We start from the raw sequence: 24,166 nt of genomic DNA on the forward strand, positions 1-24,166 counted from the left end.
GAATTTAAGCCCCGCCTTTTGGTTAAAACAGCCAATCACATTTTTAATAGAAAAGTCACCTGATTTTTGTGTTTGTGATGAGCTAAAGTAACAAAATGTATTATACTATTTTGCATTTTATTTATGAATATATGTTGCTGAAATATAATCTTCAGTCTTTCCCCATTTAGATAGATGCCTTCCATTAGCACAGCATTCAAGAAGATTAATGGCACCTCTTACATCTGCTACGCCTCATTGAAACATCCCTCAACCATCTTTCCATCTGGTGTTCTCTACCTGATAAATGCATTGTGTGAGAAGCAGAGATGACCTGCGTCAATAGTCGGAAGCTCTCGGCCGAAGCCGCATGATGAAAGTAGACATCTCAAAGAGGAACTGTTTTCACGTCTCCTGTCCAAAAACAGTTGCAGTCATTTCCTCAAGCTACTGCAAGCTGGAGGACAATACAAGGGTGTGTCTTAGGCCTTTGGGGGAAGATTTATGCTCTCTGTCCCATTTGTATGGGCTTCCACTGACAGGAGGAGTTCCCCGCTCGAAGAATTCTCCCACACAGACGACCCACGTGGCGAGCAGGGATGTCCTCGGATAATTTTAGCCAGCTGACGTCGTTCTGTGTTCCTACCTTACATCTGTTCCTCCTTTTGTTCCTGATGTCTGCTATTAACTGTATCGCTTTTTCGTCTCTGAAATTTAATGTCAAACACATGTGCTTCTGCAAGGAACAAAGCTGTTTGAGAGAGAATTTATGTTAGCAACCAGACCTCAAGTCTCTATCTCCCTAACGCACAATGTTATGTTTTGGACCCCATTGACTTTCACTGTATGGACAAAAACAGATTCTTCAAAATATCTTTTTGTGTTCCGTAGAAAAAAAAGAAAGTCAGGTTTGGAATGACTTGAGTGTGAACTATGTTCTATCCCTATAACAACATTATTTTCCCTATAATTTTATCATGGATACTAGATCTTTTCCCGAAATCTCATGATCTCAGAAGGTAGATTCATTTTTTGCACATGGCACATCAGGGAAAATCTCACAGAGAGCTCACATTCATCACAACTCGAACACATCCTGCCTGGAGTCCATTGCAGGAAAGACTGGGTCACCATAACATTATGTAATGGGCTCTTTGCTGTCATGGCAACGCTGTGGGAACTGGAACTGTGTATTTGTGCGGTTGGAGGCTGTGGCGTATGTTGACAGAATGTTCCTCACATTGGGCTCCTGGATGGGCTTGGCTATAAACACTCAGTCAGGGAGTTCCCTCTCTGACACAATTCGGGGTTTGGAGTTCTGTACAGGTATGTATTACTACGTTTTTGGTCAAATCCACTTATTTTTCATTTTTCCACAGGATCTAGAAGAGGTTTTTGTACTGTAAAGATCTTAGTCCAGATCAATTCGCCAAAGGCAAACAGCGATGACAGGCCATTTTGTAAGGCCAGAAGTATTTATCTTAAGGTCTTTTTATAATTTGATTAACCATTTGATAACTATTTTGATAACTAATTATTTAAAGCTATGTTGTCAGTGCACTACAAATGAACTGGTTCTATGCATTTATCTTGTTATTCAGATTGATAGAAAAATAGAAGGCCTAAGAGATTTCTGATCCATTAATGTTGGCAATGGGTTTGCCAATGGGTTAAACTCTAAACCATCAAAAGTATACAATTAACACACACACAAACACAGAAGGAGACTGTCAGTTGGAGACTGTTTACCAGTTAATTCATCAGAAAATTCAACAACATTTACAAAAAAGTAAAATCTAAACTGACAGAAAGTAGTATTTGATTGTCTAAATATATATCCAAATGCAATAGCTAATAAAAGTTATTAATTATGTCTGAAAACACTGTTCTCAGCAACAAGGCTTTCCCCAACCCCATTTAAAAATAGGGTCTATGCTTCTATCTAGTGGTTATACATATACATATACCAATATAAATAATATAAAATTTGGTAAATTTTATTATTATTTTATATTTGTGTGGTTGCATGTTTTATTAGTGTCTTAACTTCCACAACCCTGAGAAGTACATTTTGTTAAAACTTTTTGTGTGTGTGTGTGTGTGTGTGTGTGTGTGTGTGTGTGTGTGTGTGTGTGTGTGTGTGTGTGTGTGTGTGTGTGTGTGTGTGTGTGTGTGTGTGTGTGTGTGTGTGTGTGTGTGTGTGTGTGTGTGTGTGTGTGTCAGTTTTCAACGGGCCTCTTAGGGAGGTCTGTTTACATACCTTGACTAATTGCATCAATTATGGCACTTCTGTCACTTTAATTGACAGCTATTTACGGTACAGTTTGATCCGGGTTGAGTTCCTTTATTCTTTGTCATTCACGTGTAACATTAAAGTAACCCATTTGAGCATTTGTGAGAAAAATGTTACATTTTGAGGCGAGTATGACTCACTGTGAGAGACATTTTCCCTTGTGATTTGTAGTATGTCGGCATTAGGGATGATAGATTTAAAAAATGAACAGTGAAGAATAGTTATGGCTCCTCACATGTCAGATAGTGTGTTTATAATGACTTGTATCTGTTACTAATGGGTACAAAGGTCTGATAAGGGAGGTATCCACCGGGTGAGCCCCTTTCCTGATAAAGACGGCACTGTCTGCATCACTCTGAGTCACCGGGCCTGTGTTTGTGTTTTTTATTGTATCCAGGCAAAGGCAGTCTGAAGTTTCCATCCTTCTGCTCGGAGCAGCACTTTCCTGAACTCTGGCCAGGAAAATGTGTGTCGGCTTGGCAGCTCGGCTGTGGGAAGACTATGGGCAAAAACTTGTGGAGTTTTGCGGCAAATGGCTTTATATAGCATTACAGCTCCTCGGGACTCCCTCTTTGGTGTAGATTTAGGTATCAGTAGAGGGATACTGTACAGCAAGAGCTTCAATTACATGAACATAGTAAGTGAAAATGAGAGATGATGGAGTACAAACAGCATATGACTTGGATAAATTAGTGTGTTATGGTTCAAAATTAATATCGTGCTTGTAAAATGTAAAATTGATCTTTTGTAGACGTTTTTTTGGCCATGGAGCCCAGTCCACTTACATGAGTTTGACCCCTGGGACCAATGGCCTGTTACCTCCAGATAAAGCTTTAATTTCATGTTCAGCTGCACAAGGAAAACAAATGCTATTCCCCGGTCTCTGCTAATTACTGACATCCCATTTCAGGAAGAAGTTTGGCCCACTCCTCCTGTTTTCTCTGTTATCAACTGTACATAACATCCTGCATGAGCACTGAAGCAGGCCGGTCCACTCAGAGAGAGAGAAATAGACAGAGAGACTCCTGTATCAGGTTGGTGAGGGAGGAAGACTAAATTATTAAAATATTATATGGAAAACATTGACTTATTTTAGGTGACATGTCCCCACTATTATAATAATGTAATAAACCTAGCCTATTTAAAATAGATTTAGTGTTTATTTAGTAATGCTAAGTTATAACTAGGGCTGTCATTCAAATATAACTGTTGTCATTAACGTCATGATCTCTGATCAGTTTTTAGAATGTGGTAATAAAATAAAAATATAAAATTTGGTAAATATGTAAAAAGGTAATATAAAAAATAACAATGTGGTATGTGAAAACAATGTTAACTTAATAGTAATAGTTTTTTGCATTAAACATATTTTTTTAAGAATGGGGGGGGGGGTAAATTAAAAAGGTTAAAAATCTTATATTTTTCTCTGTCTCAGATTTTCCTGAGAATGCCAATGCAGTTGCTCTGTTTATGAATCCACATTGGTCACTACTTAATTCCTCCTGAATATGCCCGCCTTTAAACATGAACAGGGTGATGATGCCAAAGCAACTGAAACCTCCCTTTTCTCCATGGTATGATGAACGGATGACCGTAGGCTTTAGAACCAGCCAATCACAGCCTACTCATGCTGGATGGCAGCGTATCCGACCGGAGACGTCTGCAAGGAAATTAGCAAATACAGAGATTTTTGGCAACAGCTCTGAGGAACATTTCTGTTTCAAATGTGATGTATTATGAATCTGTTAAGAAACACGCACTTTCAAACCCTTTGAACATGAAAAATTATATCAGAACTGAAGGCTCGCAACATGCCTGTCCCTTTAAGGCAAATCAGTTCACTCGGCAGCCATTATGGAAGGCAGTACTAGGAATAAAAGTGCAGCTCCTTTATACTTTACATCTTAACTGTTTGTAAAGATTGTATTTTATAAATATTTTAAATGTAGCTTCATGAATGTAGCTCAAACCATGTAGCTCTAAAACAGTGTATTTTTTAGACTAGCATAGAACTTAAGTTCAAGCGTAGAGTAAAACATATTTTTTTTAAAGATCATTGGCTCTTTAACTGAAACCATTTCTACAGCTGCTATATTAAGTGTTGCAATTTTCCCATTAATTTTTCTATGAGTAGTCCCCCTCCTTCTCTTACAATGTCTCTGATTATGCTAGGATCCTGAAGGACCCTAAAAACTCCTTACATGGTTTTGGTGGAAACATTAAACTCTGCAGAGCAGCTGATATGGACATGCTCCTGCCGTCACCACAGAGAAAAAAAAAACCTGAGGACTGTGTGTTTAAAATTCCCCGGTTGAAAGTCCCAGTGGACCTTTATGTTTTGCTCTCAGAGTTCACCATCAAATTTGAGAGCTGTACTGACATTTTGCTTTAAAAAAAAGGGGGTGGGGGGGCAATGATATGGGACTTGCAGTGAACATGCTTCAACTCATTTTTTTAAGACCTTGAATATTTGATAATATGTAGATTTGAGTTATCCCTATTATGTAATTAATTATATTCCTACAACAGCTCAAACGGGACACACACAGTTTAACCCTTTAACAGTATCTACTCCTGTCAAATGACTGTGTAATCTTTTCAATTGAAGTTAATTTTTATAACTCGCTGCAGTTAATTGGGCATGTCGAGAGGTATTTTTTAGGCAGCCTGAGGCATGTTCTTCCCTGCCTTTGTACAAGCGGATGTGATTTTCCATTAACTTGTTAACACACATCAGCGGCATTTAACCACCCCTCCACAACACCTGAGAACATTTTCGCTGACTTGTCTAAATAATGTTATTAAGCACATTTGAGTATATTTGATTTCAAAACACAAAAGAGATAGTTCAACCAAAAATTAATGTTTCCATTGATTAAGTCAGTTATCATTTACTCAGCCTGGTGTTTTTCTAATGCCATTCTTTCTTTTTCGGACCAGATAAGGAGATTTTGTTTTTAAATGTCTCACTCACGCTCATCCATAAGATGGCAGTGAACAGAGACCATCATCAAGCTTTAAAACAAAATGGAAATGTATCAGAAAGGTCCCATGCGACGTGTCGTATATTCCAAGTGTTCTGGGGGTATGCGATAAGGTTCGGTGATAAACGAACAAAAATGTATTGTATTATTTAACGAAAATCCTGACCTTGGCCGTTGGTTTTCTCATGAGACTCTATTGAACTGCGCCACTAATAGAGTCTCATGAACGTGTAGTCCTGCACAAAAGACAAACAGCCAAGGTCAGGATTTAAATTTGGGTTTGTTTTTGACCAAACCCCATTGTATATTCCCAGAACACTTGGAGTGTACAACACATGTTGCATGGGATCTTTCTGTGATACTTTCCATCTTTTTTTAAAAGCTTGATGCTGGTCGCTATTTATTTCCATTATATGGACAAGTGCGAAAAAACTATCCCTTTAAGGCAAAGTTGATCACAGTAGATCACATGTACAGTACAGTACAGTACAGTACACATACAGTATCACAAACGATATGAGTCATGCTGTATAGTCTTCTAATATCATGTGATAGCTTTGCATTAACCAGACAAAAAAGTCATTATTCAATGGAAATGATCAGAAACAATAATGATTCATGTCAAAGCATTTTTGTACTTGAGCCTGAGACTGTATTCACTGTACCCGAGATGGGCCACGGGAATGAATGGAAGACATTGGAATCCAATATGGTGGCTCTAGTAAAGTAAGTCCCTCCTTGCAAATAAAAGAGCCAGTCTGCAAAGTCACCACCTGGTCTTTGCTTGAAACTTCGCTCAGTGCATGTACATTGGCTGGACCGTCCAGATTCCAGAATATAGAGTTTTTAGCATTATTGAAAGGTAAGAAACAACGTTTATGGTACCAGCCTTGTCCGATTTTACTGCTGAATTGAATTGTTATTGAAATGTGACTTTGACAAGTTTTTGTTTCCCCATTTAATTAGACAGGAGCTGTACTTTCATGACTTAAAATAGCTGCCTTGAATTACTAGGCTAAAGGACATAGTTTTAGCATTAGCATGGTCTTTGGAACACTTTCAAAAGCACCGCCAGTTTGAAAACTAATTGCCAACTCTAAAACCTTTTATTAAACCCAGATAGCTTTCGCACGCCAAAAAAGGTCTCAAGAAGATCATATTCCTCAAGAGCTCCCAATGGAAATTCAGCTTCCTCATGACCACGCCCTTTGTTTTTTTTTGTCTGCTCATTGTTTGTGCTAATATTGGGATAGTGAAGAGCAGTGATCTCTCACACATCTGTTTTCAAATACTCATTACACCCTCAATCAAGCGAGCAGGGTATTGGTGGTCTCATTATTGTGTGTTCATGACCGGAGCTTCCTTTTGAACTCCCCGGGACACTCCACCCACCTGCGCACACTCATTCACTCCAGGTCACATTCACACCGCGGGAAGTGTGTGGTCCGATAGCTGCGTATTTGGTTTCAAACACTGTTTTTCCATGAAAAGACAAAGGTTTGATGACACTGAGCTTGGAATTCAGCCTGCAGGGTTCACAGTGTCAAACACTGTGGTGAAGGCCGTACAGTTTATGTAGCTGAGTTTTCCTTGCGTACTGATGTCCATAATGATAGATTGATTGAGTTAGAGTACACACTTTTATGTCGACTGCATAAATGAGACAATTAACCACTCATCGGTATCCCTGAGATGATGTTTGTGGAGCAAGGTGGAAAGGAGGCAGCCGAGGCCTAAAAATAGCCTCAACAGAACCGTTTCATCGCCGTAGCTTGGAAGGAAAGAGAAGGAAAGCTGTGTGTGAGCTGATAGTGTGGTTGGAGAGAACGAGGGAGAGAAGGCGTAATTAAAGACTAAATTTAACTTGGGAATTCCACTTTGGGGGAACCCTAGTTGAGAGTTTGCGTGACTGACTATTTCAGAGGCCATTAGCAACATGCTAACTGCCCTCAACTCAAGATGAAAAAACACTACAGAAAACAAAACAAAAGGGCTTTTCTCTCTCTAATTGTGTTCCCCTCAGCCCACACCCTTTTGGCACAGAATCAGGGTGAGTGTTCCTGTAAAACTTCACTGTTGCTAAATTTGGGGGTTCGTGGCTAGCATGGTTTTAGCTAATTCAGGTAGCGCATTCAAGGGTAGTCCTCATATTCCAGTGCAAACAAGTATGGAAAACTACTAGAACAGTGACGGTTGACAGTGTTTGTTTTAGACTGCAGGCTACTCCTGCATTTTCAGTCACCTGGTTCAAATGTACACATTGTTAATAGCTAACTGTGAAAATTATAAATTAAAGCTTGAATAAAATTAATTGGTTTATGTAACACATTCATGTTTTGCGACTATACATGATGCAGATAGATAGATAGATAGATAGATAGATAGATAGATAGATAGATAGATAGATAGATAGATAGATAGATAGATAGATAGATAGATAGATAGATAGATAGATAGATAGATAGATAGCCACACCCATTGTCTAAGAAAACTGCATATTCAGACATAATACTCATTTTGGACTAATCATTTTAACATACTATACAGTAGAAAAATAGGTATATCCGAACATGAGGTAACATGATGGAAACAACATTGAGGACAGTAAAAAACATGAAATATTCACAAAGAAAATTCCTTTTCACTTTAGATGTTATTTAAATTAGTTTTATTAAATATTAACATAAATGTAAAAAAATATTTAAAACACATTCCTATGTTCACCCAAATGTGATAAATAATATTATTTCTAAACGTTTATGATTCTGTCCAGTGCGGAATATGTTTTCATGAAGGGAACATTTATCACTAGGGCAGCTTATAAAACCATAAAGGAGGTGCATGAAACAGGATCACTGGCCAGCATTTCCAGACTTGGCCTAAAATGAAGGGAAAAGGCACACCTGAAGCTGTTGAGTAACAGCACCGGTATGCACGATCTGAAGCGTTTAGAGTCATCTACCTGATCTAAACTATGCTGGAAAATGGTTTGAGGGGTCTGTCATGCGGTGGAGATGAATATTCCTCCGTGTGTGACTGGGCAGCCGTGTCAAAGCGCTTTCCTGAAGCTTGTAAGGACTCGAGGGCTTGTTCATGCAACACCTCAGCAAAAGTTGCTCCACAGTTAGTAGCCTACAAATGGAAAAAACGTATTTATCTCTTCCCGCTAAGCTCACCTACTCTATCGACTAATGCGACCTCGGGCTCTGGGCGGATCCCCGATGTGTTTGCCACACCTTCAGCCAGTGTGTGTTCGCAAGCACAGAGCAACGTGGGTACAGATGAAGAGATTGGGTGCTTTTGACAGGTTTATTGTGCTTGGAAAAGTTACAACGCATTAAATTTGATCTGTATAGACAAAGGTACATGCTGGCAGTCAGAGAGCACGAAGGCTAATGTATTCTCTCTAGTTTCATTTCCTAAAGTTGATCTAAGCTCAGTCTTTATAAGAGTCAATGGAGAAACAAATGCCGCTTTTATGTCTGAATGAGTTATGCAATGTTTAAGCAAAGACTTTCATCAGTGAATGCTGTAAAGTATGTGCTGTTTTCCTTTTGCTGAAGACTTTAATTGAAATCTGTTTTGATTGCCAATTGCCTGCTCTACAAGTAGCCAGGAACACTTAATTTTTTTGTATAGTGTACTTGTAGTAATTGTTCTCTAATGCATGTGAAAATATGAGGTTCCAGACCTGGAAGGTGATGACAATAGAGTAACATTGCTATAGGCTGATTCTCACGATTACCGCATGTCAGGGTTTATTATGATGTGCCAGTATAAGGAGATTCACAGAGCTGAGAGCATTAACAGATGAGGTGACTGTCAGGAAGGCCCATCTGATATCATTGTGCTGAATTCATTGTTTTTCTGCAGATTTAGATCACAGAACCATGGAATGTGACCTTTGGCTAATTCATCAAAACTCCCCAGCACTGTTTGTGCCTTAGGATGAACAGTTTTCCTCACTCCCTGAGCATGTGAGTGTACATTTTAATCTTTATATACATGTTTGTTTATTATGTTTTTGGTGCATGATATATTACACTCTGAACTAACCTTACCTTGTATTAAAAAGTCTAATTATTTGATATTTTAATAGACTTACTGATTTTGAAACAGTCATGAGTGTCTCTATGATATTTCCTGTTTTATTGTCTGCATGATGATTGCACCAGATGACGTTTTGTTAAAATATTTTTTTGTAATATCTTTTTTTAATATATATTCATATATTCATAAAAAGTATCCTTTTTTAAAAATGAAAAATAAAAATTCATTATGATTCCAGGACTATTCCATATTTTTGACTTTATGCTCCCCCCCAAAAATCCAAATGAATTTATTTCAGAAATTAAAAATATTAGTGGATTTCAGTGGATTACATTTTAATGTATTTTTGAAAAATGTAAAATATCTATATTTTTTTCAAAAATACATTAAAATGTAATCCACTGAAATCCACTAATATTTGTAATTTCTGAAATAAATTCAATTGGATTTATTTAAACAAATTCAATTGAAATTTCAAAATCTGAAAAAAAAATTCAAATTCAAATTTGAAAAATTTGCATTATAATATATATATATAATAATAATAATCAATGCTATTGACCCGAGTGCCCAAAAATAGTCATGACCAGCATACCAAGTCCTCATGGAAAGTATGAATTTGAGAGGATTTTAAAACTGCTTCACTTGATTTGCTAGTAATAGCTAATTACCTCAGCTATTAAATTTGACTTGTTTTATGCAACATTATAAGGCAGCTGTCATTCACCTGCTAAGTTGTCATGAAAATGACATATTGGTTTGATTACTTTGCTTCAGTAGCTTGTTGGGCTGGTCCCATATCCTCAAGGGGAAAACGGTTGAACTTGCAAACTTAAGTTATTATGATGGTAAAATATTGTTCCTGAATAGATCAATCTGACTTGCCTGCCAAACCCTTCATCACAGATTATAGTACTATAGATACATTCATTGAAGAGTTTAGCAGTGAAATCTGATTGCTGTTTCACATTTTTATTTTGACCAAGAAATTAATAAAAATACAGTAAACACCCAAACTCGAGATCATAGATCTAGACCGTTCATGATGCTAAAAAAGTTTGATCACCACTTCAATCACACACACACGCTGTTTTGCTGTTGGAAATCAGCTGTGTGTTTATCCATAGGGATTATGGCCTGTATTGTGCGTGTCCATGTGGGTAGAATGTGCTTTTCACTTCCACTGTTGCGCTTTTGCTCTGCTGTCATGAGCCACCACGGCCTCTCCCCTTTTTCCTCCCGACTGTCACAACACAATGAGTTTGTTGTTTACGTGTGTATTAGCTCCAGTGAAACTCCCTCCATTCCTTCTGGATATAGATAAACATTATATTCAGACATTTGGTAAGAATTATGAAAACAAAGTGTTAGGGGCTATACATGTTTAGCAGAATGACCAAGCTGGCCACCATCCACTTTCATTGTGGAAAAGTTTGGAAATTGTGTTAGGTCAATTTATCTGATATTTCAAGACTCTTATTGACACACTGATGAGGGTCTTTATCATTTCCTTTTTCTTCTTCTTTTTTTTCCCCTCTTTTTTATACATGTTGGTTGCACCACATGACTTTGATTTGGCAGAAAAAAATAAAGGCAAATAAGTCAAATAGCAATGCAAATACCATCACTGGATCAGTTTCCAGTGTAAAAAATATGGAGAGCGGCCTATTGGCTGAAGTTAAGATATATCTGAAATCTAAAAAAGACTGCCTTCTAAGGTAGCACACTTGGTTTTAAAACAGTACAGGTTATGCATAAAATCAATAACTGTGTGTTGACAGTCTGTTGAATGGCTGAGCTCCAGAAAATCAATGTAGCTTTCAATGGATTTTTGACAGTTCAGCATAAAAGGGTTCTTCAGGACAAAATGGTTCTATAAAGAACTTTTAGGCATAGAATATAACCTTTAAAGAACAAAAAATACCTCCTACAAGAATTCAGTGAAGCTTAATGATTAATGAAGAGCAAGACTGAGGGAAATAAACATTTAGCAATGCCCTAAAGTTGAAAAACTTCATAGGAATGAATGAATGAAACGGGTGAGGAAAAAACACTTCAAATAGCGACCTATATAGGCTACTCTGATTACAATAACAATATGCCAACATTCCTTGAATTCTGTTTCAATAAACTGTGTTTTGAGATAAGGACGGCTAGACAGGGATTTATTCCTAAAAAGGTTCCTTATCGTCGTTCCACATTTGTTTGGAGCTGTGAATTGAGCGCCGGTTGTGTGTTTTGTCTGCGCGTGAACGCGTCTTCCGTGAGGGGCGTGGACGCGTCCTGTCTCGAGCGCACAGTGCGCGTACAGCAAGCGCGACAGACAGCAGTGCGCGCCTCGCATCTCCAAAACAAAAAAAAATGGGACTTGAAAAAGAAAAATCGGAGACCAGTGTCATTATGGATGAGGATGAATTCAATAGATCGATTGAACCTATACTTGGAAAAAAAACGAAAGTGTATTCAGATGTACCGGACAGAGATCCTAACGATATTAACTCGCACTTAAAGGTAGGTGACAACTTAATGCGAGAGATTTTAATATGACTTATTTTATTATTACTTAATAAACATCGTTACTATACAACTGACTAAGCATCGTTGATATAAGAATTGATTAGGTGTTTCTGACGGTATGATGCGAAGTTCTTTTAACTTACCGACATTCACGTGCATTGTTTTTTAGAATGAGTCTATTCTGTTTGAATATTGATGTTGCACATGCGCAATAATAATCTTTTTTTTTTTTATTCAATTTTGAGTAGATTGGCATGGCTGTTTTGCATACAGCAGGCTACTCCATTAATATAGTAATACCATAGACTTTAGTTTCACTTTATTTTGATGTCCCCTTTACGATTCTGTTGACTATAACGTTGCACATGTCTACTAACTCTCATTAGAGTGTTAGTAGAGTATTAGTAGACTGGTAGGGTTAGGGTTAGAATAAGTTGACATGTAGTTACAAAGTTATAGTCAGTAGAATGTCTGTTGGAGGACCATCACAATAAAGAGTTAGCATAAGCAGACCGTCTACTAATTCTCTAATTAGTTGACATGTAGTTGCAAAGTTACTTATAGTTAACAGAATGTTCAAAAGGGACCATCAAAATAAAGTGTTACATAGGCTTTCAGCAACACTGATATCTTGGTCTTTAAATGTGTGTATTTAAAATAAAGTTTGACATTTTCTTTCTTTTTATACATTTGGACTAATTTAGTTGAGTTTGTGCACTATTGATTTTCATGTTTTATGCTTGATTCCACAGGTTGGTTTTGAAGACATCATCGCTGAGCCGATCTCCACGCACAGCTTTGACAGAGTGTGGATCGGCAGTCATGCTGTGTTCGAGCTGGTGAAATACGTCTTCTACCGGATCCTCACCACGTTTCTGGCTATTCCCTTGGCATTTATTGCGGGGATTGTTTTCGGGATCCTCAGCTGTATACATATTTGGTATGAAAAGACTTCTTGTTGGGGAAGGCTGTTGGCTTTCTGTTGTGTTTTCCACAGCCCAATTGCAAAATATTTGCCATGGCCACTTCCCACCTAGATAAAGACTTGCATTTGACAAAATTGAAGAAATACTCTTGCATATCGGTTTTGTGTAGCACAGGTGGGCCTGCATTTTCACATATGATGGAAAAATCCACACATAACTCGCATTGGATTGTTAACAGTCTAGTCAAGTGTTTTTTTCCAACTTCTTAGGGGTTTGACACATGCAAGCAGAAACTTGGCAAAGCTTGGTGCTTGACCCTTGTGCAGTTTAGATCAGCAGCTCTTTCAGGGTCAGTGTTCCTGAGGTGAACACATTAGCACACTGTACAAACTTTACAACCCAGAGTAGTAGAGTGACCCCATTAGCTTAGAAATGAGTCGTGCTGACAAATTTGCCAGATAAGTTCAAATGTCAAGATGTAGCTTATTAAGGAAGAGAAAACTACTTTTTTAAAATTTTGCATGTCTAAGGTGCTATAGTGGGCGACACCTTAAATTGTGGGGTTTGTTTGATACATGTGTCTTTTCTAAATGATTGTACTTTTAACCTGGTAGATGCTAAAACAGGTGAAAAAAATCTCATCCCAGAACATCATAAAGAATTGAAAATGGGCTGTTTTTATTTGGGGTCAGTAAGTAACCACCTAGCGTCTACCCAGAATTCCCAATACCAACCACCTATACACCTTAGTAATTGCGTAGCAATGTGGTAATAGGATTTTGTAAATTTAAGGTGTCACAGACGTGAATGATGCTTCAAATTGTGCAGCTTGTTGAGGAATTTTACTTTTCCCAAACTCCTATCAACCATCTATCAACACACTAGCAACAACCTAGAACATCAACTGCAATGCTAAGAACCTCAACAACCACATAACTACATAGCAACACCCTAACATCCACCTACATCACCAAGCATATGGTGCTAACAAGCACAGCATATTACCAGCTGCAAAGCAACACCCCAACAAGCACTTAGAACATCAAGTACAATGCTAAAAACCTCACAGAGCCTCAACAACCACATAACAACATAGCAACACCCTAACAACCACCTAGATCGCCAAGCATAGTGGTAAAAACCACAGGACCTTAACAGCTGCAAAGCAACACCCTAACAACCACCTAGATCACCAAGCACAGTGCCAAAAACCACAGGACCTTAGCAGCTACAAAGCATCACCCTAACAACCACCTAGCTTGCCAAGCATAGTGCATAGTGTTAGTGCATATAGTGCTTAAAAAACACATAGAACCTTAGCAATCACATAGCAACACCCTAACAACCACCCAGATAACCAAGAATAATGATAATAACCACACAGAACGTTAGAATCAGCAATACAATGTCATAGCAACACCTAGACCCCCATTCAAACAGTTAAAAACCACACAGAACCTTAGAAACCGAATAGAAACACCCTAGCAACCATATAGAATGTCAAAGATAGTGCAAAAAATCCGGCAGAATTTTTGCAACCACATAGCAATGTTTTAGCAACCATCTAGAACACCAAGCATAGTTCTAAAATCACATTGAACTGTAGCAACAGCATAGCAACACCCTAGCAACCACCCAAAATAGTGCTAAAACCACACAGAACTATAGCAACTGCAACAAAAATGTGGTTCATTACAAATGAGGTTAATGTTATGAATGCTCTAAAAGACCTTTAATCTTATAAATAGGAAGATTGTTACAAAAAAATAAGATTTTAGACCTGTGCTGTAGATACTGGAAACACACTTTATATATTCTCTCATCTCTTATGAATCCCTTACAGATGGCTAGTTACAGATCTTGCATATGGTTTTAATGTCAACAGTATCAAAGGTTACGATTTAATGGAACCATCTGAAATGAAGGATAATGCTTCGCACACTTTCCACGGTACATTTGTTCTCCAGAACAAAGAGAGAGGAACTCGTTCACCTTGATGTGAATGATTATTATATAAGCCCTATATTTCAGCACACATGATGATGAGTTATTTTCCATCTGCAGGGTGGTGATGCCAGTGATCCATGGCTGCATGATGACACTGCCCTCCATCCAAGTGATCTGGACCAGCTTGATGGACATGTTTATTGGGCCTTTCTTCTTCAGCATTGGCCGGTGCTTGTCATCCATCAATATCAAGACTGTTCAAAACTGAGCAAGTCTGTCCAAATCTAACTCCGCATAGAAGTTTTGCAGAATCTTTCTGTCGTGTTCTTTTGGCCTCCTTTTTGAGGGTTATTAGCTGAAGGATAAGTTGTCCTTGACTTCTGAAGCAAAGAGAAGAGAAATAACTTTTCTTTCATTTCAGTATACAATTGCAATATTCATTCCGTTTTTTAGCCACTGACATGTCAACCTCGTAATGGGCGGCGTAAGTGTGCTGTCATGCTTTTTCAATACTGTTATGTAAGTCCAATTAAGCTTTTGTGTTACAATGTAAGACTTTTAAAAGATTTTATTGTAATGATTGAGATTTTTACCTTAAGGATAAGATATTGTGCTACTGCATGTAATATGACATTGCAATAAGCGCATTATGTGCTTGTAAGGAAAAAATTATGCAACTACTTCCAATAGGGTTGTAGTGTTGTGCGATTTGAGTTAATATTTATATTGTTTGGAGTTGGTCGATTTTTATCGACAAGAGTAAATTAGATGATTTGATGGAATTTCAGTGTACAAACTATTTATGATTTTCAGGTACATTCCTATTATAGAGAGCATTTTATACATCACATTTTCTTCTGTATTAATGACATCTTTGACTTCTATCATTCTGTAATGATAGAATAGTGCCCAAATGGCGATTAGTTTGACTTGCAAATCGACATTTGACACGCTGTTTGCCATTGATTGTGCTTTGTTAGTGGCTCCGCAGAGTAAATGGAATATTTGACTGTGCAATGGAACATTAGAGGCTCAGGTGCCGTTTCCTCACCCCTGAATGATGTCATGTAGCAAACATGCTGAACACAGCTCAGCTTATGAAAGACAGAACTAAATGCCTTTCAGTTCACAAATAAAATTATTTTTGGAAGTTGAATGGACTGTTTTCTTTGCTGAGAGACCATAGCAAGAAGATCACTGTGTGGCACATGGAATGTTAACCTGACAAGATTTAACATCTTGTGCAATGTAAAAACCCTTCGCGGGTCATGTTCAATGCAGCAGATATGCCTGAGGTTAATGGTGTACCTGCTTAAAAAGTATGTTTTTAGAGAAGGGTCTGAGTGTTATTGAGTTCTTAACAGATGGGTTTTATTAAATGTCTCATTCTCCATTTGATTTTGTAGAATAATAGGGTTACTATGAGGATTTTTTGTCATTCATGGAGACGTTTATTTAATATAAAGTAATGATCAATTAAAAACATTATATAAAGGTTTAAACAGATTTAAAACATGCTACCTTTTTACCTGAGCGACAGCGACCTTTGGCCGCTATCTCGTCATTGTTTGCATATTTTGCATTGCCTGCACATCCCAGCACCTGTACACAAATATAGGTGCAATAAACGGACACTAAAAGATGTATAAAGTAAATGATAGAAAAGTTATAGCCTAAAAAGTATCATAAGTCACAAATATGAGAAAAAACAAGATTAAACAACTGCATTATGGTTGAAAACATTCCAAACTAAAGTGCAAGTTTTGCCTTGAGGTGTATTTTGGTATGCAAACCGAGTCACATTTTCAGGTTTATACATTTTAAGAATGAATTGCTTTACAGAGCTAAAACTTTAAACTAAAACTAAAATTGTAGCCAATAAATGTTCAGCATTCTCAATAGGTTTAAAAAACATAAAATGCACCTCATGCATAAGTAGGTTATGTAGAGCTGTGAAATATGGCTACTTTGGTAAAATTTGGTTGGTTTACCATTTGATTTTGGTCACTCACTACATAATCCCCGTACTTCTGAATTCAGGTTGATTGGGACACTTTTTACATGTCATTTCAATGGCAAAAAGTGTCTAATCACCATTAATTCCTCCCAAATTTGTGTTGCTTTATAGTTGTGATTACTTTACCCTTGCTCTAACGTGGAGAAATAGTGCAAGTGGATGTTTAGTAGTGTACACGATCGTGCAGGAAAATATGGTACAGTGCCCAAATATGCCTCCCATTTGGGAAAAATCACGTCAAAATCTCCAACCACTAATACTGCGTAGCTCTGTGAGTGGCAGGCTAATGGAAGGTTTCATTCATTGAACACACAGCATGTCCTCAGTGACCGAGAGAAACTCCCACAGATGCCATGAGAGGTTGAAGGAGAGATAAAAACATTCAATAGATAAAGTTTTATGGGACTTCAGTTGGCAAAAAAGAGGGCTGTTGTAAGGAAGAGGACTCCCCAAAGTAAGCAATCTCCCCACGCCTCCCACACTGCTTCCTCTGTACTGATTGTCTTGTTTCCACACTCACTCATCTGATCGCACTTCAGTCACTCACAGGACAGCATGACTAGCGGATACAAGGACGGGACACCTGAAGAGGTAAGAATTACAATTATTTTACCTCGGAAATCTTTTATTTTTGATGCCAATTCATTTTACTCAAACACTTTAAGGGGTTTATTACGAAGGCGGTGTGCTGGCACTTGCTCCATTTGTTTTCGCGCATGTTGGATAATGTGAGGTCTTATCTTTTACTGGCACGTATTTGTTCGGCAAACCTCCCTTGTTTACTTTGTGCACACTTTGTGCAAACACAATTTGATGGAATACGAATATTAGCTAAATGAACTGCTCACTATCCATAGGTGGAATGATGTGCAAGTTCGTCGCGCATGTTGACGGAGCGCAATGCAATTTTTTATTTATTTAGAATAACTCATATATTTGAAGCACGTCCTTAAAGTTTGATATTTCAATTGTGGGTGTATTTCTTTTATGTTTTCTGCTGCGGAATAAAAGTAACGCGCGCGCGGCGTATAAAATGGCGACACCCTGCGGCGGGTCGCTCAACTGTGTTCCAGAGGGGTGTGGTGCTTCATTTCTATCCGCTTAAAACCATCCCATGCCAGGGCTGTGCTGAGTTGCGCCTCAGTCTCCCCTCCACGCTCATGAACTTCATTTTCTGTTTTCTTTGGAACCGCAGGAATACGCTCACTCACCGTTCATCAGGAAACAGGGGAATATTTACAAACCAAATAATAAAGAAATGGATAACGACAGCATCAACGAAAAGACACTTCGGGATGTCCACACCAAGGAGATTGACCTGGTCAACCGGGACCCAAAACATTTAAATGACGATGTGGTGAAGGTAGGTCATTCACTTCACTTTTTCTGCTTTATGCAACTTTTTTTCTTTGGCCAGTCACTTTAAATGCATTTTAAGTATAATTATAATTTTAGTATAATGCATAATTAGTACAATGTAACATGAAACAACTGCATGCAACTTTAATAGTATATAATTAATCTATTGTATAATGTATTTTATTCCATATATCATATATCCATATATCATATATCATTACTATTAAATGTTATGCTTTGTTATATTAAATTTAATAAAATGTCTTCAAAGAGCATTACAGTTTATGCATGTCCTAATAGTTCGGCATTATAACTCAACAGAAAGTTTGGCTTCATAACAAAGGCGATGAGTCACTGGTCAGTTTGTCACGGTGGCACTGGAAACAATTATTGCAAGCAGCAGCTGTCTTTCAAATCCTGTTATATTACTTGCAAAACCTTAAATTTACTTTTAAATGCACTTGCATTCAGTCTCACCTGGACTCTACTATATGATACTGATGTGCTGGTGTCCCTACCAGGCTTCCTTAGGTGTTTTGGAGCAGCAGTTGATTTCTAAGCTTGTTCTACCTCATGGACCAGCTGGTCATACCAGTAGTCAAATTAGTTCTAGACCAGCTAGAAGATCCACAGCTACCAGCTTAAGCTGGATTTTCCATCAGGGTGGAAACAATTATCACTGGAGCAGCTGTCTCTTCAATGTGAAATGTTGGGACTGTGGCACAAGTTTGTGAAATCCGTGCATGCAATAATAGCCTGTTGCTCTCATTTGGACGGGCATGACGCTTTTGTAACTCCCATGCGGTGACGAGCTGTCAAAGTAAGGTCTTTTTTTATAGAGGAAATATTAAGAGTTTCCTGTTTTTGAGCAAAGACTGCACACCTAACATTCTTAGTGAACATTTTCCTGGGCGTGGGGGCGATGCCTTGCATAGCAACTTTCCCTGAAAGAAAAGTCGACTGGGTCACCTGATGATACACTCAGCTTTCAAAAAACGGCCCCCCTGCATCCATCTCATTCTCCACCCTATTTTTTCACATGTCTTTTCCCCTCCCACCACAACATGACACTGAGTCACATCCCTGAGGACACATGCAGTTGAAAGCCTCTTATGATTTGACTGAAAATTGAATCCAGAGAACACCGAAAGCCAGTTTTCTTTTTATAATTTGCTGTTTGCTTTGAATTATGGGATTGCTGTCACAAGGGCTCTTAAAGGGACTCATTTTGTGCACACAGTCCTTTTATTTTGTCCTTAAAAGGGGTTGAGCACTCGCAGGGGTCTTGCGTAGGAGAGCGTAGCAGGGAATTCCCATCTCCATTTTTAAAAATTCTCTGTACACGCACACACACACATCCCTCTGCACACATGGGGCGTTCCTCCAGACCATGATGCACTCGTGGTTCAAGTGCACTCCCACAGACATCCACATCAAAGATCCTTGTGTGCAGAAACACATGCGTAGCTTTCCCTTGGAACAGAATATTTTCCTCTCATAAAAGCGCATTCTTTTAATAGCACGCTGGAGCAGGATTCCACGTGGGAATCTGGCCAGAGCACAGTCTAGTGACCTCCGCGTAGTCATCACGAATGCATCAGATTATGCTTGTAGTATACAGTGTTAGCAGAAGTACTATAAATCCTGGCTGACCAATATAGGAAAACCTTCCATAGCTAATAGAGTTACAGTACCATGGCTTTGGTGGGTTTGTTAGTCACTGCACATGAATTTGCAATTTGAAATGAATCACAGGCTGTTGCCATCGTGATCGAGGATTTAGAAAAAATAAACAGGATAGCTGTAATTGTTTTTAATTTAAACCGTTGTGGATCCTCAACAATGCCATTGTTTTTGCACAACTTTTATTGTCTGTCCAAGTTCAATATTTTGATGCATACTGTGGAGGACTACTTAAAAATAAATCTTTTTTTATTTATTTATAAACATTAATTAAAAAAAGTAATTAATTGATATGTTAATATTTAATTACACATTTATATATGTAATTAAATATATGTTTGTTTATTTGTCAGTTTGAAATCTGATTTATTTATATTTTTATTTAATTTTACTTAATGTTATGCATTTTAATTAAATGAATTAAGTCTATTTATTATTTTTTATTATAAACTGTATTTATTTGTCTATTTGAAAATATTTTTAAACATTTCATTAAATAAACAGTAGCTTGTTTATTTACATTTTTATTTTATTTCATTTTGTTTTATTGTTAAATATTTAGTCATTTTAAATATCATTAAGTAAAACGTTTTAAATGTGATTTATTGAAATTATTTATTATTTACATTTTTATTTTATTGGGTTTATTCCATTTTAAAAAAAAAGTTATTTATTTATATTTTTTATTGTAAGTGATTCAATTGATCAGTGGTCAACTCCTACTCCTCCATAAACTGCAGTGTGCACTGGTGATTTATTAACTATGTGGACGGGTCTTATATAATCACAAGCCCCGAGATCTGAAGAATGCTAGTTGATACTTCTGTCAGTACAGTGAGGGTGTTATCAGGGAACACTGTGCAGTCAGCTCAAGAACTGTTTATTTTAACGTTGTTGAAAGTCATAGTTGTAATATTCAAGTAATGGAAACTATGTGTCCAGCCAATTGGGATATACTGTAGATAAATGACTGGGGAGGATAGGCTTTTATAAGACTGTATAATTTGGTATTTTGTTGCCAACTTGAACCGCCATGATGGTTTCAAGCCCTTGGACAAGTAGTAATTTATCAGTTTACTCTTACAGGAACTTCAATTTACTCGAAACACTACTTTGTCCAAACCTTGTGGTGAGCCTACCAGTCTTTTTAGCTAAAAAACTTAACCAGGCTAATTTAACCAGTCAGCCTTCTTTGGTCAACCAGCTTTATTAGATAGACTGTGGTGTTTTTTTTTTTTTTTTTCGTTTTTTTTGCTAGTGATCTAAGGCTATGCTGTTTAAACTAGCACAAATAGTATAAAGCCAGTTAGCAAAACTGTAATTTTCAGATATTATCAGTTTAAAGATCACCATAAACAACACTGATATCTAAAAATGTTGGTACGTCTGTTTTGTTGACTAGTTATTCTGATTCAAACCGGAGTTCTTAAATAAATATTAGCTTTATCTTGACTTTCATGTTTGACCGTGAAGGACGGGGTGTGTTTGTGTGTGCTTTTTCCCTGTATAATCAAAAATGTCACAACTGAAATAAACACATCTGTATTTAAAAGAAAGTGCACTGCTATACAGTGATGGTGTGAGGTTTGCCAGCTCTGGGAAGATCTGAACCAAGCGTTCCAGGGCTTATTAAATGAGTTTTACATTTACGTGTCTACTCTAAATGTTAGTGTTTGGTGTCAGGTACTATCTAATCCAATCTGCGGTTGATGCGGGAGGTTTAGAGTAAGGTGACTTGGGCATGAACCAGGCCGTACCAGCCTGAGTGAACCAGAGCAGGGTGCTGGAGAGTGTAAAGATGCTGTCTATGAGGAATGTGGAGATGGATGAAGAGGGGGAGGAGGAATTGTGCTGGATTTTTTAATGTCAGCCCACTTGATATGGATGAAAACATGCAGAAATCCTCGGATAACTTTCATAGTAATTTAGTCATTCAAAAAAATGTAATATAATACAAAATTCAGATAGATAGTTGGGTTCCAATTGGTTAGTTGTGCAAAATGAAATTAGGTCTGATTTTATTATATCGATACACAACGATTTAATTCTGAAATCCCTTTCATCTCCAGGTGGACTTCGAGGACGTGATCGCTGAGCCTGCCGGCACCTACAGCTTCGACGGCGTGTGGAAAGCGAGCTTCACCACCTTCACGGTAACAAAGTACTGGTGCTACAGGCTGCTGACGGCCCTGGTGGGCATCCCGCTCGCCCTGGTGTGGGGCATCTTCTTCGCCATCCTCTCCTTCATCCACATCTGGGCCGTGGTGCCCTGCGTGAAGAGCTACCTAATCGAGATCCACTGCGTCAGTCGAGTCTACTCCATCTGTGTGCACACCTTCTGCGACCCTCTGTTCGAAGCCATGGGGAAGTGCTTCAGCAGCGTGCGGATCACCACCACCAAGGTGGTGTAGGGACAGGGAGAAGGAAAAGAGCCAGAGGGATCGGGTGGGATGGGGGAAACCAATGTCCAAAGCAGGGAGATAAATCACATGATATAATAAAGAAGGCGAAATAAACGTGAACAGAGACGGAGGGTTGACTCTCCTCTCTGTCTCTTTTCAGCGTATTTATGAGCTTTGTCTCCTCTCAGCTTTGGATTCCTTGGGGCGTGTGTGGTAAAAATTCTCATTTGTTTGTAATTTGTTAGAATTTTTCAACGTAGGAATACCGATTTAGCCTGACTTTTAAAGGGAGAGTTCATTCAAAAATGTGAATTCTGTTATTTACTTACCCTCATGTCATTTCACATCCGTCAAGCTCCAAAAACACCATAAAAGTGATCCAATGACTATTATTCAAGTCTTCTGAAGTCATATGAATGATATGAAACAGAACATGTCATATTGACCACTTTTATGGTACTTTAATGGTGCTTTTTTTTTGGTGATTTTTGTCCTTTTTGGAGCTTGACAACGGTCACTATCATTATATAGAATATCATTTATAAATATATATATAAAAAATATATAATATTTTAAGGTCCAGTCGTATTAGCAATTGCTTCGATTCCTATTGAAGTAATTGGGTCTCATGTGACTGCACTTTTATCGTTAAATATTTCGCAGACTTTCCACTTTGTATCCCACAGATACATGACAGGTATATACATTTGGATAAGTAAATAATGACAGAATTTTCATTTTGGGGTGAACTATCCCTTTAAGATTTGCCTGCTGGGACAAGGCTGTGAATTCGTTGGGTTTTTTGTTTGTTTTTTTGTCCCCCATCGTTCATTGACACGACTGTCCAAAATAGTTCCTTAACATTATATAGAAGATTCGAAAAGTTTTGCTATGTTCATTCTTCCATGTGGGTATCATCACCCTTTTTTTCCATCACTGGGTTTGTGTTATCCAAACGTTTTTTGGTTGTTTTTTGGAGAGGGTTCGGGGAAACTGAACGAATATTAGAGAAAAAAGTAGGCGTGGCCCTGCTGATGTTAAGACTGCCCGTCACACTGCATGTTGCCACTAAATATGGTGGATGGCCCGAACACGGAGCAAAAGAGGTGCCCTCACTGAACCCTTTGCCAACTCAGCATATACTAACAAAGAGACTGTTCCTGACTTTGACATGTAACGCTTCAAACCATGTCAACAGCTTTTTGAGTGGCAGAGAATGTCTTTACAACTTCCAGAGAGACATCATGTGAATCTAGCAACTATAGGACACAAAGCTAGCGAGGTTGTGAAGATTGAACTATTTTAACACTACAGCACATTACCACAGCCTTAACATATACTTAAACTTTATTTGCAGTCTTTGAATATGAAGAATTAGTTTTTTTTTATGTTGTTTCTGCAGTACGAAGTGACATTTGGTTTGGAATTTTGTCCCGTAAACAAACCTGTCTGCTTCTCTGTTTATTCACTGTCAGACACACACACTTACTCACACACACACACTGGCAAAGACTGGCAGCAAACCAAAGTTTCCAGCATCAAAGGCTGCTGCTAAAGTAGGTTTATATAGCATTTCGTACTGACATTATGCTCACTTCTATCACCTTTTGTCTACCCGCTTTGACTTGGTCATCCTCTTTGTCTACTGTACCTGCTGTCTTAGTATCTATTGCGATGCATTTGCTTCAGTGAGTCTGCCTCTGTACATGAGATCTTATTTTTATTCATATTTTTTATATGAAAACTGAAATTCTCTTTCCTTGCTTTTACTGTAAAATCACATAATGCTGTGCACATTAAAGAAAATGTAATATAAAACAAGTTGATTTCATTTGTCTGGTTCATTCATCGTCTTTATTTGCACGTGGACGGTTGCACTGCCGCAGGCTTTGCTTTCTTGTAATGAAAAAGTTTTTGATTAAATGGCTTTGATTTAATTTTAGGACTTTGTTTAAAGCCCTTTTGGGTTGCTTTATCCTCTCTGTGGTCATTTTAAGGCTTTCTTTATT

The 24,166-nt window shown here is 37.9% G+C and overlaps 2 protein-coding genes and 1 long non-coding RNA gene across 4 annotated transcripts; all 3 read left to right on the forward strand.

The window, feature by feature from the left end:
* Positions 1-1,195: 1,195 nt before the first annotated feature.
* LOC308685250 lies at positions 1,196-3,306 on the forward strand. The gene is made up of 3 exons (XR_014029439.1): positions 1,196-1,305; positions 2,670-2,909; positions 3,183-3,306. It is a non-coding gene; the product is annotated as an uncharacterized lncRNA (long non-coding RNA).
* Positions 3,307-11,446: 8,140 nt separating this feature from the next.
* On the forward strand, positions 11,447-15,852 carry cav2 (caveolin 2). Its single transcript, XM_081356918.1, has 3 exons — positions 11,447-11,817; positions 12,576-12,763; positions 14,814-15,852. The coding sequence occupies exons 1-3, from the start codon at positions 11,668-11,670 to the stop codon at positions 14,962-14,964; spliced, it is 489 nt and encodes a 162-aa protein (XP_081213044.1). The 5' UTR covers positions 11,447-11,667; the 3' UTR covers positions 14,965-15,852.
* Positions 15,853-17,080: 1,228 nt separating this feature from the next.
* Positions 17,081-23,996, forward strand: cav1 (caveolin 1). 2 transcript variants are annotated; one of them, XM_081356730.1, is made up of 4 exons: positions 17,081-17,167; positions 17,253-17,304; positions 17,909-18,076; positions 21,825-23,996. In XM_081356730.1, exons 2-4 carry the CDS (start codon positions 17,269-17,271, stop codon positions 22,164-22,166), a joined length of 546 nt encoding a protein of 181 aa, XP_081212856.1. In that variant the 5' UTR covers positions 17,081-17,167; positions 17,253-17,268; the 3' UTR covers positions 22,167-23,996. The 2 variants fall into 2 exon arrangements, with proteins under 2 accessions (XP_081212856.1, XP_081212855.1); XM_081356729.1 differs by having other exon boundaries at positions 17,095-17,304.
* Positions 23,997-24,166: the final 170 nt, after the last annotated feature.

The sequence above is a fragment of the Scardinius erythrophthalmus genome (assembly GCF_964197995.2).
Source record: "Scardinius erythrophthalmus genome assembly, chromosome: 24".
NCBI classification, from domain to species: Eukaryota; Metazoa; Chordata; class Actinopteri; order Cypriniformes; family Leuciscidae; genus Scardinius; species Scardinius erythrophthalmus.

Coding starts and splice junctions, on each gene's coding strand:
- cav1 (XM_081356730.1), top strand. CDS start 17,269: ATGACTAGCGGATACAAGGACGGGACACCTGAAGAG. Junction 17,305..17,908: donor AGGACGGGACACCTGAAGAG/GTAAGAATTACA, acceptor TTGGAACCGCAG/GAATACGCTCACTCACCGTT. Junction 18,077..21,824: donor TAAATGACGATGTGGTGAAG/GTAGGTCATTCA, acceptor TTTCATCTCCAG/GTGGACTTCGAGGACGTGAT.
- cav2 (XM_081356918.1), top strand. CDS start 11,668: ATGGGACTTGAAAAAGAAAAATCGGAGACCAGTGTCATTATGGATGAG. Junction 11,818..12,575: donor ATATTAACTCGCACTTAAAG/GTAGGTGACAAC, acceptor TTGATTCCACAG/GTTGGTTTTGAAGACATCAT. Junction 12,764..14,813: donor CTCAGCTGTATACATATTTG/GTATGAAAAGAC, acceptor TTCCATCTGCAG/GGTGGTGATGCCAGTGATCC.